This window comes from Copadichromis virginalis, linkage group LG5 (assembly GCF_057382275.1).
Source record: "Copadichromis virginalis isolate Kocher_CV1m ecotype Utaka linkage group LG5, C_Virginalis_male_GT1.1, whole genome shotgun sequence".
Lineage (NCBI taxonomy): Eukaryota > Metazoa > Chordata > Actinopteri > Cichliformes > Cichlidae > Copadichromis > Copadichromis virginalis.
Genome location: NC_140622.1, coordinates 8214184 through 8234092, shown reverse-complemented (window position 1 = coordinate 8234092; position 19909 = coordinate 8214184). Strand labels below are relative to the sequence as shown.

Here is a 19909-nt window from a genome sequence, read left to right as displayed (position 1 = left end):
ACAGCAGTACACTTAATAAAGTTAAATACATGATGGAGTTTTATTTCTTTGTGTCCTTTCCAGAGCTTGACTCAGCTGACCTGCAGCTACGAGGCAGAAAACCAGACCCGCTATCTCGTGTGTGATCTGGGAAACCCCATGAAGTCTGGTACCAGTGTAAGAGCCAATAAGACCCACATGTTATTTTTGGCCTTTCCCACTCTTTGTGTCTCAGTACAATTAAGCCAAGTTGACTTGCCTAATTCATACATAAGCAAACTCGACATGTTTTCTCACCGACCTGATAAAACCTGATAAACATTGCTTTTGTGTTGAAAGAGTTTTCATTCCTTGTTTCCAAAGTGGGCGTCTCTAAGAAAAAGAACCCAGACTCTATTTAACACATTTATTTCCTTTCTCATGTTCCCTGAAATAACTGCGTGAATTTTCTGTGGCTGTTTTTGTAGCTGTGGGCCGGTCTTCGCTTCACCATCCCCAGACTCAGTGATACTTACAATACTGTTCAGTTTGAGCTCCAGATACGAAGGTAGGCCACTTTTTAGGGATTCCAGTTCAAGTGGGATGGGGTATCTTTGGCAACTGCATACCAGTGGAGCAGATTTTAATCCAAAGTATTCTCTTAATTCTTATTATAAGCTACATACAGTTTTTTTTAACAAAAAATTCTTTAGGGCAACCAAGTAAATCTGTAATCATCACTGTTATTGTGATTCTGTGGTGTAGTGGTTAACACATTTGCATAATGATCCTCGGTTTGATTCTGGTAGGACGAACAGGAGTCACAAAGCCACTTCAGGGATTAGTGTACTCTTAGTGCTGCTCTGAAGCTCAGATAAATAGGAGGGTTATGCTGGGAATGGTATCCAGTGTAAAATCTGTGCCAAATCAAATATGCACATCCATCTGAAACCCCTCAGGAAATAACAGAGCAGTTAAACATACATACTACTAGTGCTAACTCATGCTGAAGTCAACCTCAGCTGATGTCATTGCCAGTCCACACCAGCTGACTTCTTTCTACACATGGTAAATCCCATATAGGGCATGCTATTAGGCTGCTTTAGCTGCTTTCAACGTTGCTGCACCTCAACCCCAGCTCCTTGATCTATTCAGTTCAGTTTTATTTATACAGCACAACATCAGTCACCTCAAGATGCTTTATATTGTAAGGTGGACCCTACAATAATACATACAGAGAAAACCCAACAGTCATATGACCCCCTATGAGCAAGCACTTTGGCGACAGTGGGAAGGAAAAACTCCCCTTTAACAGGCTGCTGTCACGATGCCTGCTCTGTTCTTCCTAGGATTTTTTTGGAAGGGTTGAAATTTGGATTTCCATTGAAACCAAAACAAATTACACAATGTGTCAATAAAGACTTTCAACCTGAATATTTCATTCATGAAGACTTGATGTCTGAGTTAAGTGATCCCTTCATTTTTTGAGTAGCATTTAAGTTGCTGCAGATGGAAACAGCCTGTTTTAGTGATCCTGACTGAACCGCGGTTAATGTGGCTGCATTGTAGTGATATCACACCAGCAAACATTTTGATGTTGAGAAGGTGATGGTGATCCACATCTAGTCTTCCAAACTGAAAGTTGTACTAAGTTTGGAAATTCTTAACCTGAACAAACTGAAATTGACAAAACACGCTTCATTGAGACAAGAGGAAGAACGCCAAGAAAAAAATGTTACTCATCCTACCAAAAAAAGGGACTGTGGACCTGGAAAGTGACCTGGATACTCTGGCTCCTCTAAAAATAAAGGCCTCCATATGAGAAATACTCAGCAACGCGTACCTTAAAGCAGTTAACCTGTAAGCTGGAGAGGAAATGGCATCCTGCTAATTTAAAAGATCTTTTTTTTTAGCTTGGAAAAAGAGTTTGTTGCTCTATTTCTGTGGAAAGTGAACAAGATTTTCTCCAGCAACTAGAAAACACCTTTTGTAAAGTTAGAACATCTTACGATTTGTCACTGATTCAGTGCTGAAAACAAGAACAACCCCAGGTTTATTTAGTCAGAGCTTCGTTGAGCCAAATACTCTTTGAATCTGAATTAAAATGACTTTGTTCACAAGTAAAATTTTAACCATTAAAGAAAAAAAAAGATTCATAATGAGCAGCTACTTCCAGTACTACTGATATTTATTTAGACTCATTCTCTCTGATTGAACTTTCTGTAATAACTTCAGTAATTACTTCCTCCAAACCAGCAATGCATCTACTAATGTGGGGTCTTTATGTTGTGTGTTTGAATATTAAATTCAAATTCAAATTTTATTTGTCACACACACACAACCATACACAGTATGACATGGGGGTGAAATGCTTGTAGCTGTGCAATGCAATGCCCGACCATTAAATGACAGAAGAAAAGTTTTACAATATTTACAATTTACTACAAAAATTTACAAATTAACTTAGGAATTTACAGTAAAGAATGTGCAAATAGCAGAAGAGATTATAAAGATAAGGATTATAAATTATAGGAATTATAGGATTATAGGAAATGTGTGGTGGTGCGTGTGGTGACGTGTGTGAGAGTCCAGTCTTATAGTGACGTGTTTGGGAGAGTCCAGTCCTACACCTGGTTCAGGCCCCGAATAGCCTGGGGGAAGAAGCTCCTCCTCATTCTCTCTGTTTTGGCCTTAAGGGAGCGGAAGCGCTTCCCAGACCTCAACAGTGAGAAGAGTCCATTGTTGGGATGGGAGAGGTCCATCATAATCTTCCTAGCTTTGGACTTGCACCGCTTGGTGTAGATGGGCAGCAGGTCAGGGAGCTCTGATTGAATGATGCGTTCTGCCGAGCGCACCACCCTTTGCAGATCTCGTCTGTCCTGATTGGTGCTGTTCCCAAACCAGGTGCAGATGTTTGACGTCAGGACGCTCTCGATGGTGCAGGAGTAGAAGTTCTTGAGCACCTTCAGTGGCAGATGGAAGTCTCTATTAGCGTGCAAAATAACTTAAACTCCCACTGGTTAAATAATACCTCATGTGAAAATACATGTTCCTACTGTGTTATCCAAATATTTTGATTCATTTTATCTTGTAGGGTTTTTTGGTAGCATTTGCAAAGTTAGTTTTATATATATATATATATATATATATATATATATATATATGTTTAATAACTTCTCAGCTCGCTTCACTAAAAGTCTACAAAATTCAGGTTTGTAAAGCTGTTTAATGCTTCTTGATCAGGTGATCAGGGCTGTTTCAGTAACATTACGTTTTTGTGGTTTGTTCTAGTAAAAATGCAAATAACTCTGAGAGCGAAGTGGTGTTTTATGAGCTGAAGGTCTCTGCCATGGCTGACATCATTCTCCAGGGGTGAGGCTTCACTTTAGACACATAACTATGACATCATTTTTCTTAACCTTCATTCTTGCCAAGATAAAAGTGTGACTGTGCCGTTTGCAGTGTTTCTCGGCCAGACAAAGTCATCTTTCCTCCTCCCAACTGGACTGTGCGACAGGGTCTGGGGGAGGAGCAGGAGATCGGCCCTGAGCTTCAGCAGGTCTTCGAGGTAAAAATAACATCTACGATACACAAGAAGCTAGTCCTATCACGTTTGCACACTGAAACATAGAAGAGTAATACATTCAAAATATTCACCAACTTTTAATGTGAGTATAGTAGTGTTGGTGAGCTTAAATTAATAGTCGTGTAAAATAGGAGCTCGGCTATTTCACTAAAACATTTTGCACTGTGAAAAAGAAGCTAACATTATCTTCTGAGGCTTAAAACGTCAGCTGTGGTTACAAAAAAAGTACACATAGGTGCCAGTGTTCACAGGAATGACTGTCCAAGAGCTGCATCTCAGACTCTACAGGCCTCAGTTAGCATGTTAAATATTGAAATTCATGACAGTACAATTAGGAAAAGACTGAACGTCTTTTAAAAAACAAATTGTCTCTTCTCTCCAGCAAGAAAATAGAATGGTTACAGTTTTGTAATGTTGCATCTAAACGAACCAAAAGACTTCTGAAACAAGGTGGTGACATTTTGCCATAATGCGCAGTGGCATATTTGGAAAATACCTCAGACCAGATGTCAAACACGGTGGTGGAGGGTTGATGATTTGGGCTTGTTTTTTGGAATATTGGAGTCACCAAGTCAGGCATGAACTCCTCTGTATAAATATTCCAGAATAAAATCTCAGGCCATCTGCCTAACAGACAGATCAACAACAGGAAAATGATAACAAGCATAGCAGCAAATCTACAATAGAGTAGTTGAAAAAAGAATCAAGGTGTTGCAATGGCTGAGACAAAATCCAGACCCCAACCTGAATGAACTGCTGTGCATAAACCAAAGCCTGTAAACCTCCAGCAACGTAAAGAAGAGTGGGTCAAAATGCCTCCACAGCTATGTGAGAGACTAAAAGTTAATACTGCTTAAGGTTGTTCTACAAGGTAAATAGGGAGCTGTTCATAAGCCATAATCATTAGTTTTTCTTATGCTCTTTCTGTATGTTTATGTGTTTTAAATGATCTTATTCTTCATTTTGTTTTATTTTTACTATTATGTGTCATTACAAAAAGTTGCAAATCTTCAAACTTGAGAGCCTGAAAGATCCTGGACTTTTTCAGATCTGTGAAGATCTGAGGAGTTCAGTTCTAAAACAAACTGGCAGGTGATTAAACTCTAGTGAGGGAATTCCTCCTTCTAACGTCACCATCCAGAAAAAGGAGGCGTCCTGAGTAACATTCCTGTGTAAAGACCGAAGCATCAATCGTCAACTGATTATCACTGCAAAATTACCACACTCCTCAGTGACACTAACACTTATGAGACCCCCATAAGCAGATACAAGAAGAAAGTCATGCATATGCAGGGTGTAACATCTCGGTGTAGGCATCAGTATGTATGGTGGTCAGTAGCTTTTTCCCTTTTAAGCTGTTGTATGCAATTCATGTCTTTCATCTAGTAGCTGCTTGTGTCTTACATTAAGAACTCATAAGTGTTGCTGTAAAATATTACCACACTCCTTAAATTGTTGAAAAGTGTGGTCATTTTGGAGTGATAATCAGATGAATTGAGAACAGCACTGCACCTCCCCTTGTCAGCTGGTAATATTGAGATGCGTCGGTCTTAACTAAGATGTGCGATAGTCTTCTTTTCCTTAAAAATGTGGCTACAAGGGGTTTCAAAGTGGGTCTCCTCCACTAGTGGATAATAACCTGGGTGCGTTTGTTCACAAGTAATCTGGTAGGATAAATCCAGTCAGAACGGATCCTGAAACCTGTTCAAAGGGAAAACAGGATTACCTGATTGGATAAGATCAGATAATCCAATAGTTTTTGGGTTTTTAAAAAAAATCTAGATCAAACCTCCAGTTTGTCTTGTTCATTTCTTCTTTTGAACAACCAGGACAAAAGTGAACTGGATGACGTGATCCATGGAAAGGAAAAAGCCGGTTCATTTTATCCGGGCTACATCTGTTGAACAACTGGACCACTTGTTTTAGAACTGAAGAGAGGTGAAACGTTCACAAACCAGTCCAGTCGGCTTCTTTTATTAAGCTCTCAAGACTATCATGACGTGGATGGCTGTGCTGGCGCGCTTGATACAGTCAAACATTGCTAATGTCATTTCACGCGTAGGACTTGTGTTTCCTTTTACTAAAATCACAATGCAAGGGAGTTTGTTTGTAAAGTGCAGTACACAATGTACAGTGTACTAAAAGAAGACACAGTATAACATGTTAAACTCTTTCTCAGTTGGTGAATAACGGTCCCAGTGTGGTGAGCCAGACATCTTTAGTGGTGAAATGTCCCCTGAAGGCTCATGGTCACTGGCTGCTCTACCCTCTGGAGGTGGTCACTGAGGGTCCACTCAGCTGCTTCTCCAAAACAACCTTAAATGCACTGAAACTTAAGGTGAGGACACACACTTACACCTTTGTTGTTAGTCTATTCTTGACTGTGAACACTGGCTTGTGTTTGCTAATGACTCCTAATGTATTTATGTTTACAGCTTCAGCCTGGGGCAGTAGAGGGTCCAGCATCACTGAAGTCCAATGTTGAGCACCGCATCCAGAAGAGGGACGTCCACAGAGATCCTCTGGCTGAACAAGGAAACCTGGTGAGACATTACAGAATATAGAAATTCAACCTGTGAAGGAGTTTTACAGAGAACATGTACTGTTCTTTGATTAATGAATGGAAATGCTTGATTACAGATTCTAGCTGCAGCTAACTCAGCTTAAAGCCATCAGGAGCTAAGCAGAGTCTGACATCTCTGTGCACTTCATGCCAAACCTTCACTGTAGCACCATAACCTATGTATAGCCTAGCTTAGCACAAACACACACAGCAGGGTAAGTTCGTAGCAAACCTAGCTAAATTCAAGTTTAAACTGAATATCCAACTTTATTCCTTCTTCTGCAACCTTGTGACAACATTTGCTCCTCATCAGTGGACGTCATGTGTCCCTTAAAGACACGGGTCATGTTTGTCTCTGTCCTCAGTGTCTGACACGTGGGTGGAGAGTAGTGGCGAGATTAGCTTGCAGATCCCAAACACTTTAAAACAAAAGCTCTTTTGTTGGGTGTCGAGTCTCTCTGAGTTTCTACGGGACTGTGTTTACTGTAGTGTTCAGTGGTATTTACACATGTATGCAATGCACTGAAACCAAAAGATGCAAATGAGACTGCAGAAAGGAGTAGCTCTGCCTTTTCTTGTTCTGATTCGATTGTTTGTTTCAACAGAGGAAATGGAAATAAAGATGATGAGCTCTGGTCAACATCGACAGCTGCTTGCTGTAATTGTTTGTGAGAAGAAGTTAATTACGTTTGTGATTTACTGAGTTATTTTTGTGCGGCTGACATTTGACAGCTCATCTCTAATGGCACTCGGATGAAACCAAACAACCTTAGCACACAGAAATGTTTCGAATAAACCGTGCTGCACAGTGGGAATTCTAAAAACTAAAGTATTTTTAGTATTAATGAATTGGTGCTAACTTAATAGAAGTTCACAGGTCAGTGTGAACAACAGTTACACACTCCCAGAAGAAAGTTAGGGCTGCAGAATACTGTACATGTGCATTGTTGGGTTATTTTTAAGAGATAAAAAGCTTTAATTTTGATAACTTGTAGCTTCAGTGACTTGCTGTGGTATGTGACAGTCACTAGTTTTGTTTCCAACATATCACACAGTCTGCCATGCAATGCACGATTGTTGTAGGCAATTCAATTCAATTCAATTTTATTTATATAGCGCCAAATCACAACATAAGTCGCCTCAAGGCGCTTCATAGATACAGAGAAAAACCCAACAATCATATGACCCCCTATGAGCAGCACTTTGGCGACAGTGGGAAGGAAAAACTCCCTTTTAACAGGAAGAAACCTCCAGCAGAACCAGGCTCAGGGAGGGGCGGGGCCATCTGCTGTGATTGGTTGGGGTGAGAGAAGGAAGACAGGATAAAAGACATGCTGTGGAAGAGAGACAGAGGTTAATAACAGATATGATTCAATGCAGAGAGGTCTGTTAATACATAGTGAGTGAGAAAGGTGACTGGAAAGGAAAAACTCAATGCATCATGGGAATCCCCTGGCAGCCTTACGTCTATTGCAGCATAACTAAGGGAGGATTCAGGGTCACCTGGTCCAGCCCTAACTATATGCTTTAGCAAAAAGGAAAGTTTTAAGCCTAATCTTGAAAGTAGAGATAGTGTCTGTCTCCCAAATCCAAACTGGAAGCTGGTTCCACAGAAGAGGGGCCTGAAAACTGAAGGCTCTGCCTCCCATTCTACATTTAAGTACTCTAGGAACAACAAGTAGGCCTGCAGAGCGAGAGCGAAGTGCTCTAATAGGGTGATATGGTACTACAAGGTCATTAAGACAAGATGGGGCCTGATTATTTAAGACCTTGTATGTGAGGAGCAGGATTTTGAATTCAATTCTGGACTTAACAGGAAGCCAATGAAGGGAAGCCAAAACAGGAGAAATCTGCTCTCTCTTTCTAGTCCCTGTCAGCACTCTTGCTGCAGCATTTTGGATTAGCTGAAGGCTTTTCAGTGAGTTTTTTGGACATCCTGATAATAATGAATTACAGTCGTCCAGCCTGGAAGTAATAAATGCATGAACTAGTTTTTCAGCGTCACTCTGAGACAGGATATTTCTCATTTTAGAGATGATGCACAAATGGAAGAAAGCAGTCTTACATATTTGTTTAATATGTGCGTTGAAGGACATGTCCTGGTCAAAAACGACTCCAAGGTTCCTCACAGCGTTACTGGAGGCCAAGGTAATGCCATGCAGAGTAAGAATCTGGTTAGATACCATATTTCTAAGCTTTTCAGGGCCGAGTACAATAACCTCAGTTTGATCTGAATTAAGAAGCAGAAAGTTAGCGGCCATCCAGGTCTTTATGTCTTTAAGACATTCCTGCAGTTTAACTAATTGGTGTGTGTTATCTGGCTTCATGGACAGGCACAGGGAGACTAACGCTTCCATGAGGAAACTAGAAACCCAGACAGTGTGGTTCATTCATAATCATAAAACACACCAACACTGTTGGTTATATATCATATTTCTACACATATGAACCGTTCATGACCCCTGGAATCATTTATGGATTTCTCTCTTTTGGGGCTTATGGGAGGCACATCTTGTTGGTGTAGGTAGGGTTAGGACAGGCTGTATTCACGATGTGAACCCTACTCAGTTGGTAATTGTTGATTTCAAAGGGACACTTTAGACCCTCTTGGCTTTTTAAAAATATATAGGGTTTGGGTTTAGGGCTGGGGTTTCACTGACAATGACTTACACCTCACAGGGTTAAACTGAAAGCTGAAATATTAAATAAACAACAACATTACTTTGTTCAATACACGACTTTACTCATTTACACACATCACAGGAGTTTCAGTGTGTGCTGTGGGGATCTGAGAACAGAGGCATGTGAATTGCCAGCAATCTTCTTTTGATTATATCCAAAGAATGAAGTTCAGTTTTTAGTCAGTGGGATTTTGAATGAAGTTTTCTTGGCGCTCAAACTGGTTCATATCAACTCTGTATAGAGCACCGGTGACTTTGACATCTTATATCATCACTGCACTGTAATCTGCTCTTACTCTGTCACTGTGCTGCCAAAACCATTTAACTGTGTGAGCCTTTCCAGAGGACCCGTCTTATTTTTAGAACATGTTTCAACATTTTAGCTTAATTCAAAGTCATAATAACTGACAATACTAATGCTAAGCATAATACAAAGAAACATAATCTCTGTTTATCCATGTGTTTATATTGCTACAAAAACGACTGCTAGGGTTTATGGTTATGCAGTTATATCACAGCATGTGAGGTATTCTCTTCTATATCGAAGATGGGGCTGTTTCTGTATAGTTCTTACAGGAAATTTGTCTTGAGCTTAGAGTCACTGCCACTCCGAATATTGACTGCCAGATGATGCATTGAAGTGCCAAAGCTCACAAAGTACGGAAGTACACTCAACAAATCATCCTACAAATCAGGAACGTTTAAAAGACTTTTGCAGGCTTCTCAGTCCCTGAGGCTGTGAGAATTAACGCTTAACAGTGAAATTGACAAATGGAAAACTTTTTATCAAACTAAGGAAAGTAAAGCACATGTATGCAAATGCATCATGTAGTAGAAAAATCCTTGCATGGTTTTTTTTTGTTTAAATTGCTGTTGTGAGGGCAGTAATTAGTCATTAGTAATGAAAGAAATGACGGTGAATGGTTAACTGGAATGTGCTGTGCCTGCTCTGTCCCTCTGTAGACATGCAGTACAGTGGAGTGCTGGCAGCTGCAGTGTAATGTGGGGCTGCTGCAGAGAGGACGAAGTGTCATCCTGACTGTACGATCAAGAGTCTGGGCTGAAACGTTCATGGAGGTGAGACTACAGGTCTTTGAACTCTGCATTACTGCTCTGTAGTGTCAGTCATGTCTTTCAAGTTTGAGAAGAAGAAACTCAACTAAGGAACAGACTAGAGCGGATGAAGGCGAGAACCTGCAGGAGTCTGTGCTCATGCTGCCCTCTGTCGACCGACAAAAACAGACAGTGTGTCTCATCCACATTAGATCATTATTCATACCTAACAGTTTTCCTAATGAACTTAATAGGCTTTCTACTGTTAATTGTGACATTTTATAATTAAATTTTGAGCCTACTATAACCCACAGTACAGAGTAGATGATGTATGGAACGATAAACTAATATTTAAAGAAATAGTACGAAACTGATTTCGCAGAAATCACAGAGGCTTTTGATTTTCCTTAGATACAAAAAAGTTTCCTCATTAAACTTTTGTTTATCGATCGTCCACAGCGAGCCTATAAGCAGTACACGCTGGAGTGCTCCGTTCACTTCAGCGTGGACAGGATGCCGTATTCTGTTTCTCCCACATTAAAGCCATCAGGATCCAAAAAGGTAACATCAACAGCTTTTTTCTGTGTTTTTACAATTTCACAAGCTCTTTAGATTTTTCATTTACAAATGAAAATCAGTGCACGGTGGATCAGTTCTGCGGTTTCCTGTTGTTCAGGTGGCGACTGCTGTGATGTGGAATAAACCCAACAGTCAGTACTCGGTTCCTGTGTGGATCATCATCCTGGCTGTTCTAGCTGGGTTGCTGTTGCTGGCCTTGCTCATATACTTACTTTACAAGGTAACAAGGTGTTCAAATACCCTACTTTTAGCATGATCACAGAAAAACAGCTCTGGAATAACTTGGTTGTTACACATTGCAGTTTTTGTAATATTCTTGATAAATATGAGATTGACAGCACTAACCTTCGGGCTTTTCTGCTCTACTGAGTTACAGCCTGAGCCAAAGACCCCAAAAACAGATTTTTGTTTCTTTAGTCAGTTTGTTTACTTATAACTGCTGAAAGCTGTGATCTGAACTAAAGCTGTGCTTGCAGGACACGGAAATTGTAAGATTGTCTTTCAGTTGTTACTGCGGGAACAAAAACCCAACAAAAACCATTACAGAAGCAAGAAAAACAATGTGTTGTAGAAAAATCAGTATGGCTGTCATTAGATAGTGTTTGTGGATTGACCAGATATTGTAAAAGTGACTATTCTTTAAGAGTTGTGAGTTGCATTTTGGGTAAGTTATCAGGGAACAGTGTATTTTTTTACACGTATCAGTTGTGAAGCTCACACGTTATTATTGTTTTGCATCTAATCCCTTCATCCTTTGCTTTAGATGGGCTTCTTTAAAAGATCAGACCCATACGGTACGACCATGGAAAAGGCCAAACTCAAACCCCAGGCGTCCTCTGAAGCTTAGATCTGAACGGAGCCTCCACCTGCAGCTGTTCCAAAGAACTGGAAGTATTGTCGCATTCCCAAAAAAATAACGGAAATTCCTAATTATAAGCAGGCCACCCATTCATGAAGGGACAATTATGGGTGCTGTATCACTGGAAGATAAAAATGTCTGGTGCTGCACTAAAACATTACAGGGGTCACGCAGTTGGATATGCACTGCTGTTTGTTGGACATTCCTCTGTGCAGTCAGAGACTTTTCTAGAAGCTCATCCTGTCATATTATACTCCTGCATTGACAATAAAGAAACAAATGGACATCCAACAAAAGGCACCAAAACGTCGGTAGTTCATGAATGCAAAAAAAGTGTGATTCAAGCCATGTTTGTAAGCTTGGTGTTGATGATTTTGAAAAGTCCTGCTTATGAATGATGCCTAAACCACTTGTTATTTATGGCACAATGATTTCCTATTGATTGTTGAATGTTGTACTGTACTGTCCACAGGAAGAAAAAATCAAAAAAGCAACGTGCCAAATCTGCAATGTTTAACTTGAATTTTTCTCTCCCATATTGGGAGGTACTTTGTGTATGATGTAATGTATTCATTGTGTTATATTGATGTTGTGGCACAGAATAAAGCCTAATTTTGTATACCCACACAAGAAGCTATGATCAGCCTTTTACAGCTAGATTGGGCTGCCTGGTAGGGAGCTGGTTAGCACTGTTGTAGGAGCTGCCTGCTCGAGGAAGGAGATTTTGCAGTGGAGTAGGAACACCAGCAACATCACCTCGCTCAACTTCTTCTGCAGGAACCTGCTCACCAAATTAAACCCCTTTCACCCAACTTAATCCCCAAGAGCTCCTTCAGCTATTTTTCTTTTCTTTCTTTCTTTCTTTTTGCATTTAGGGGCACTGGCACATGGAAAAAAATGCTATATGTAATCGGTCATTCTTCTGACGTCTATTCACCTTTTCTTTAGTTGGACTGAACGTGAAGTCCTCCAACTTAAACTCCATTTTTGACACCACCACACACAAGAAAAAGCTACTCATTTAGAAACATTGATTTATAATTACTCCCTTTATTTTCCATTAAATTATCAAATAATGATTTCTTTTGTATTTTTAGAATAAAAATAATTCAATCCAGCACTGCATCATAAATCCCTGAAGTGCTGTTTTTATTTGCAGAGTATTTTAGACTTTCTTATAGTTTACACCTGGGACACGGAGGACAAAAACTGTGATGAAATGTATTGATGCTTTCATCAACCAATAAAAGCAAGATGAAAGTTTGGAAGTGATCCAATTAGAAGTAATATCCTTCTGATCAGGAGTAATATCCTTGTGCAGTAAGTTTAGACCCTCACATTTTCTCATGAAAATGGGACAAAATGTCAACACTTGGGAGGACCAGAAGACATATGGACACATTTCCCATCTGATGTTATTGAAGATAAGACCCTTTGTAAACCAAAGGAGCAACTGCAGTAAAAACACAGCAAAGGTAGGCTTTACATTTTACATTACATTACATCAAAAGGCGTAAACTACATCAAAATGTGCTGTCAAAATGCTAAGAAGCAAAAATAATTTCTAAAATTATTATTTTTAAATCGCCGAACAAGCTTGCAAGATAAGAATAATTTAACGACTCTGCTGTTAAAGTGTGTCACCAGTAATTCCTTGGTGGCTTGTGGGTATGACCGTCCCTTAGTTTGGGTGTATGACTGATTTAAGTTTGTAAATAAAATAAGAAGTTGATACGCTATTACTTTTTTATGATCTATTTAGCCCTACAGCTTTGACAAAATGGGCCATGATGGTGCAGGGTGTTCTGGGAATCCATCCTACCCGTTGTTTCTACGCATGCGCACAACACGAAATTCAGTGGCGAACCATCCTACCTATGTGAATATAAGCTACTAACATACTCTGATGGGTACAATTAAGTGCCAAACCGTCCTACCTTTGTAAATGTGACGTACAAGCATACTTTAACAGCTAAAATTAAGTGGCAAACCGTCATACCTACTTACATTTGTGCTGGAATGACTCTGTGACAGCAGAAATGTGCATAAACTACTTACAATAGGACGTTTTGCCAAAGCAGGACGTTTTGTCAGAACACCGGCTTCATTAATATTGTTTGGTTCGTTTACTTTCGTTTAAATTAAAAACTTACCAGTCATCTAAGTTGTGTTTCCATCATAAGTCACACACTTTTCCTGGGAGTGCTCATCAGACAAACCACAGAGCAAATCTTTGTCTAACATGTGAACAAGTGTTTTACATTAAGGGCATAAGCTCGCTTTTGGTTTTTGGCAGAACCATCATATGATACCACATCTCCCTCTGCAGGTGATATATGTTACTGCCATCCACAACCTTGCTGCCGCTGCAGAGGACTGTGCTACACATTGACAGCATAAAAGATGCGTGAAGTCAAGATTGATAAAATATTTAATATCTACTCAAAACTAAGGCCCAGGCACGAGGAAAGGTCCACTAGACAATATTTTGGACAGATATTTTATGTGTGATGTGTGAGGCCTATGCAGAACAGCAGCACGGACATGTGCTGCATCACCCTGTTATATTGTCCACTTGATGGTGACTGCAGCTGGACTCCACAGTCCCAGTGAGTTCCCAATGGATGTTATGAGTGGACCATTAGTCTTGTACAGTCCCACTCAGGTCAGTCTGCCTGGTGTTACAGCTTAGAGTCCTGGTGTACTGCTCTATCAGCCGGTCTATAAGTCAGCTGTTTGATTGTAATGCATGTTACTGTATGGCAAATTCTACTTGGTCCCCTTTCCCATCAGTTTAAGATGTGTTTCCTGGTTTTGAGTTTATTTTCACTGGGTCTGTTCACTTCTGGAATAACTTACCTTCTACAATCTGGTGTCCTTTCATATGTCATAGATCATTTTCTGATTTTAACTAATTCGCAAAGTTTGGTATTTAATTCTTGTTATTTCTTAACTTTCTTGGTTATTGTTTGGCTCTTCTTGTATTTGAATGCTACATAAAACCTCACGATCAACTAAAGTGACCCTATTAGTATATGCAACGTGACTTACTGAATGCTTTTCTCCCACAGCTGCTGTTGAAGTGTTTCCTCTGACATTTGTGCTGAGTCCATGTGTGTTCTGCTGAGTTATGCTGGATGGATGCACCCTGCCTCCAACCAGAGTGTTCTGTGTCTCTCCTCCTCCTCTCTTCGCTCTCACTCCTTCTCGTGTGTGTGTGTGTGTGTGTGTGTGTGCGTCACAGTCTATAAAAGCCTCTCTATTGTGGGGGTGCAACTCTGCAGAGGAACTCAAGTGCAGGCAGAGAAACAGCCAGAGGAAACAAAAGACTGCACCTGGCCACCTTCTTGTCTGTGAGTAACATACACAATATGCTGCTTTATGCATTTAGCTCAGTGTTTTATTTAAAGCAGAGCATGTCATTAGCATGCGTGTCATGTAGCTGTTATGCTTTGCAGGGGGAAATGACTCAGTAGTTTTTTCTCAGTCTCAGTGAACAGCAAAATGCAGATCCAGTATCTTGCACAGTGTCTGATGCACAAAACTCTGTGAGACTAAAATGACAAGTTATCGTTTTGGGCCTTAATGCAAAAATGATTAGCTCATCTTAAAAAACATTGTTGGTACCAGTGCTGAAGCACACAAACACCAGGCATATAAAGAGAAAGCTAATGACCAGGCACTGTACATACACTGTATTCGAGCTGCTAGAGTTTAAAAGTGTTGCTATCCCTGGTTGTTTTCCTGCTGACTGATGTCTGTCTGATGACTGCTTGATCCTCTGTGATGCCTCCTATTCAGCATGTAAAGCGTGAGGCTTTCACCCTCTCTGCTGTGCTGTGAGTCAGCAGACAGGGTATTAGTGTTTGGGTTGGGATGTTTTTGAGACTATAGGTCTCACCTCATATGCTCCTGAGCCCACCTAAACCACATATGCTGATCATTGATTGCACCAAATGTCACAAAGATTTCAGTCAATTTAAAACAGCCTTTTGCTGTAAAGGAAACTCTAGCACCATGTGACCACTAAGAGTCCCAAAGTCACTATGATTCTCCTTGGATGTTTATTTACATGTGCTTCCCGAGCACAAGCCTTTGCCTTATTGGACGTTCCCCATTGAGTGGAGTTCAGCAGTCTTCCAGCTGGCATGACACACACACACACTACTGTTCCAGCACACTACTGTGTAATATAGAAGAGACCTGTATGAGTACCTCTCCTGCAGCTAAGCCAATACCTACATGAAGGATCTGGTTTAAATTGTAATACTGGTCCAAGTAGCAATTTCCTGTTTTTCCTGTGCAGGTCGTGCCTTCTCTGAGTGAGCTGTAATCATGGCCAGAAACCTGCTGAAGAACCCCAGCGGAGAAGGTAAGATATTATTTTTCCCTCAGTGGATTAGAGAGCATGATGAGCATTTCATCAGATGCTTTTTAAAGTAGTAGTTTTGACATTTTGTTTATAACTTTTACTTTTTGCAGAGCTTACCTCTTGTATGAACCTTACATGTACACAAGAGCCTAGTGTAGGATACAGGATACCTCCAAAGTTACAAAGCAAGGCAGAATCCAAGCAGTCAAAGATGAGACAGGGAGCAGTGCACACATAAGGAGGTTCACGGGGAGGCCACTGATCCGAAAGAGGGAGCACAAGATGCTTTGGGTAGACTGGAAATGGGGCACAGGGAGAAACAATAACGAACAGGAGACATACACACAAGAAGTAGTGTTATTCATTTAGAAACATGTTTCTAGGCACCCGGTGAATGGTAGTCCAGTGTCCACTTTTCTTCTTGGCTCTGCTTTTGGTCTTCACCAAGTTCTGAGGGGGGGTATCTGACTGGTTTGCCGTCGAGTGTGTTCAATAACTTGCTAATGATTTCTGCCTTTTACCGTGATATTTTAGGATGTGACACTGAGAACAGCTGTCAGCTTTGTTCACTTTTGTTTCTCATAACTTACTCATAACTATTTCATAACAGAAGTTGCATAGCTAACAAGTTACTCACCAGATCAAGACTAAATTAGATTTCTTTTTAAAAACTATTAGTTCTGGTCTTGTTTTTGAGGCCGTTTCGTGCTGGCCAGCACTCAAATGCAACTAATTGTGCTCTTGTATTTGACCCAATAAAGCTCATGTAAAAAACAAAACAAAACGAAACATAATACTGTGACTGGAAGCTTGAGACTGTGGATTTCCCTCCCAGATGAGCTGAAATTCTGGGAGCTGATAGAGAATGGTGGGAGCCAGTGGAAGGTGGAGGACATGCCGGGAGACTGTGGTCATGACTTTTGCAGTGAAGGAGTGACTAAATACTTTGCAACCTCCTTTGAGTGAGTAGTTATCACATACAACATATGAGTATTGGTCACATCACTACATTCTGTCAGGCTTCTTTTAGGGTCACTGGAAAAGGTTTAAATGGTAAGTATTTGTATAGCGCTTTTACTAGTCCCTAAGGACCCCAAAGCACTTTACACAACCAGTCATCCACACATTCACACACCGGTGATGGCAGCTACATTGTAGCCACAGCCACCCTGGGGCGCACTGACAGAAGCAAGGCTGCCGGACACTGGCGCCACTGGGCCCTCTGACCACCACCAGTAGGCAACGGGTGAAGTGTCTTGCCCAAGGACACAATGAGACTGAGACTGTCCAAGTCGGGCTCGAACCGGCAACCTTCCGATTACAAGGCGAACTCCCAACTCTTGAGCCACGATCGCCCCATAAGACGTTAAAATGTTTGGACAGATAGTTATGATACTCTATAATACAGCGCATAGTTCTAACAGTATTATTGAGTCTGTCTCAACAACATATGTACATGCATAAGGTTTTACTAAACTACAACTTTGTTATTCACATGAAACATATTAAGTTCAATTTAAACATCATATATGTGGCAGAATGCTTTTTTTGTTTTCTTCCCAAAATTAGTTCAGTTTGCAAATATATCCTGTGTGTCCCAGGCTGTGTCTGAAGAGGCAGGTGATTGACCTGCTGGCAGAGGGATTCTCATCTGAACAGCTGGATGCACAGCCTCCTGTCACAGTACAAGACTGGTAGGACACGTCTGAACAGACACGTTATTTCCTTTGTGTCAGAGAACAGACTCAGTGATTAAAGGGAAGCTCATCCTGCAGGTACTGTGGGAGGACGGACTGTGGCTGCACCTACCAGATGACCGTGTGTCTGCTAGATGAGAGCCACGAAGTCATACAGGAGTTCAGACCAGATTCGGTGACTCTGGACCCCGACTGTGATGACTGCTCATGGAAAGAGGTTTTTGAAAGCCCCTTTAACTGTTGGTAGAACCTCAAAATCCCATCCTTTCGTGAACCTCGGGACCAAAAATTGTCCCGCCCCAAAAGTGCTCTAAAAATGTTATATATCAATATTTTTTTCTACTTTAAATTAGTCAATCTTTTAAAACTACTTCTGCTTAAAATATCCATGTCAAGTTTTAATTATATTTTCATTGTTTTAACCCTTTAAATCCCAGTTTTATTACATGAGCGCCCTGTTTTTTTAGCCCCAAAAAACAAAAAAACTAAATATTTTCCAAAAAAAACATTTGAAGTAATATTTGTTTGTTATTATAATTAGGCCTTTAGATGGACCAAAGATTGGCACCAACATTCATTTCGATCCACTTTTATTTTTTTTTGCAGGAGCGCATTTCATAAAATGCATACACTATCGGTCCTAATCGACCACGCCCAAAAAAGTGCTATAAAAAATTTATATATTAATATTTTATTCCACTTTAAATTAGCCAATCTTTTAGACCTACTTCTCCTTGAAATATTCATGTCAAGTTTTAATTACATTTCGCGGATTTTAACCCTTTATATCCCGGTTTCGTCACATGAGCGCACTGCTTTTTTTGCCCCAAAAAACATAAAACTTGAATATTTTCCAAAAAAAACATTTGAGGTAATATTCAATTGTTATTATAATTAGGCCTTTAGATGGACTAAAGATTGGCACCAACAGTCATTTCGATCGCCTTTTATTTTTTTTTTCAGGACCAGAAAATGGTCTCCAGGCGGCAAATGCTGCTCCTCTAGGCCGAAAAAAGTGCATCTTCCCGGGGTAAGTCGCGACGATGACCGGGGCACGATGACCGGGGACTGCTTTTTCCAGCACACACGTCCGATACCACGTGACAGCAAATACATAATTTCCTGTTGACTAAAAAAAAAAAGCACCCTCTCACGGTCCTAGGGACCGAAAATGGTCCCGCCCGATCAGCGGGCGAAGCCGCTGCTGCACGCCGGGAATCAGGCTTCTTTCCCCGCAGGTCTGTCTAAGCAGCCCGCTGTTTTCCAGCCCGGGGTCAAATGTGAAGCAAGGGCGCCACCCGGTGGACAAATAAAAAAAATTACAACTCTAAGGCCTCCTCAAAAATGAAAATGAAACTTAAAAACATCGACGATCCCTTTGACCGTAATTAATTTGCAGTGAAAAATAGCGTTTATAATGGGTTTCAAGGGGCAGAAATCGGCCACGAGGTTCGATAGTGGATGTATGCCTTTTATTCAGCCATTTAAGCTCATTTAAAAAACTCAGACTGAAATTTTAAAATAAAATGGGAAAAAAAATACATGTTTGAAAATTTGGCTATACTCCATTAAACACAGTGGAAATGGCGTGGAATTAAAAAACGCAAAGGCCACGAAATGGTCCCAGGTTCTACAGAGGGTTCAGTTAAAAATCAGATTCTTATAAATGTGTGACAAACACAGTGCTCTGTATCCTGCATTACAGCTCACAGTGGTTTTCTGTCTGTACTGCAGGTTAACCACACGTTTTCTGACTATGGCCCTGGGATGCGTTTCATTTCCTTTGAACATGGAGGACAAGACACTAAGTTCTGGGATGGCTGGTTTGGAGTCCGTGTCACTGGAAGCTCCGTTACTATTGAGGTTTAAGCAGCACTGACAACAGAAAAAGGGAACCACATAATAGTGAAAGGTGGAGAATAAAGAACTAGAACATTATTGTCAGAGCTTTCGATTGATGGCCAGCTTTGCCTTATCCTGCATTTTGCTTTTCATGCTGTGAAAACACTGCTTCACATTTGTAAAATGACACAACAAAACCCTACCATCGTGTCATCTTGGCTTTACTAACCTGAAAATCCTTAAACTGCTGCCTGCACCAGTTATTATCTACTACATAATCTGTTAACTACTACCTCTGTGGAACTACACTGTGGGTTGAACTAAGGGACTGACTTGATGAGTGGGGTTCTGAAAGTGACCACATTTTATCAGTTAACCTGGAATTATAATTAGGATATAACCAAAAAGTTAATAAAGAATTCAATGGATTATGACTTGTCCTCATTTATAAGAAGACTGCTTGTAGGGGGTTGAGAATATCAAGATGGACGTACTTCCTCTGCTACTGCTGACTATATGTGGTCACAAAGGCTTTCTCGATGGACCATGAATCAATACATCATATACAAATGTTCGGTAATTTATTCAAATATTTTTCTTTTAATACTTCTGTTCTGCTACAGAGCAGAGGGGTAATCTTACCACCACACCCTTACAAAAAAGGTGGGGTGTTAAATATAAGAGCTGCTGATCTGTTGGTGTCTTTGGAGATGAAGGAC

At 40.5% G+C, this 19909-nt stretch overlaps 2 protein-coding genes across 3 annotated transcripts in view; both read left to right on the top strand.

Annotated features, from left to right (window-relative positions):
* LOC146708861 (integrin alpha-5-like) overlaps positions 1-12466 on the top strand; it is a 52351-nt gene extending 39885 nt beyond the window's left edge. Inside the window, exons 21-30 of the mRNA XM_085455717.1 lie at positions 64-156; positions 447-526; positions 3250-3330; positions 3421-3526; positions 5724-5882; positions 5980-6087; positions 9752-9865; positions 10301-10402; positions 10518-10640; positions 11184-12466. Of these exons, the coding sequence (XP_085311843.1) occupies positions 64-156; positions 447-526; positions 3250-3330; positions 3421-3526; positions 5724-5882; positions 5980-6087; positions 9752-9865; positions 10301-10402; positions 10518-10640; positions 11184-11267 (1050 nt within the window). The 3' untranslated portion in view covers positions 11268-12466. The remainder of the gene's footprint in view (positions 1-63; positions 157-446; positions 527-3249; positions 3331-3420; positions 3527-5723; positions 5883-5979; positions 6088-9751; positions 9866-10300; positions 10403-10517; positions 10641-11183) is intronic.
* Positions 12467-14502: 2036 nt separating this feature from the next.
* fbxo2 (F-box protein 2) lies at positions 14503-19619 on the top strand. Of its 2 annotated transcripts, XM_085455713.1 has the most exons (7): positions 14503-14632; positions 15586-15651; positions 16487-16613; positions 17253-17345; positions 17427-17565; positions 18312-18378; positions 19083-19147. In XM_085455713.1, the coding sequence occupies exons 2-6, from the start codon at positions 15615-15617 to the stop codon at positions 18351-18353; spliced, it is 438 nt and encodes a 145-aa protein (XP_085311839.1). In that variant the 5' UTR covers positions 14503-14632; positions 15586-15614; the 3' UTR covers positions 18354-18378; positions 19083-19147. The 2 variants fall into 2 exon arrangements, with proteins under 2 accessions (XP_085311839.1, XP_085311838.1); XM_085455712.1 differs by lacking the exon at positions 18312-18378 and having other exon boundaries at positions 14506-14632; positions 19083-19619.
* The last annotated feature ends 290 nt before the right edge of the window (positions 19620-19909 follow it).

Excerpts from the sequence above, each read along its gene's own strand:
- fbxo2 (XM_085455712.1), top strand. The coding sequence starts at position 15,615 with ATGGCCAGAAACCTGCTGAAGAACCCCAGCGGAGAAG. Across the intron at positions 15,652-16,486 it reads GAAGAACCCCAGCGGAGAAG|ATGAGCTGAAATTCTGGGAG; the intron begins GTAAGATATTAT and ends TTTCCCTCCCAG. Across the intron at positions 17,566-19,082 it reads ATGACTGCTCATGGAAAGAG|GTTAACCACACGTTTTCTGA; the intron begins GTTTTTGAAAGC and ends TCTGTACTGCAG.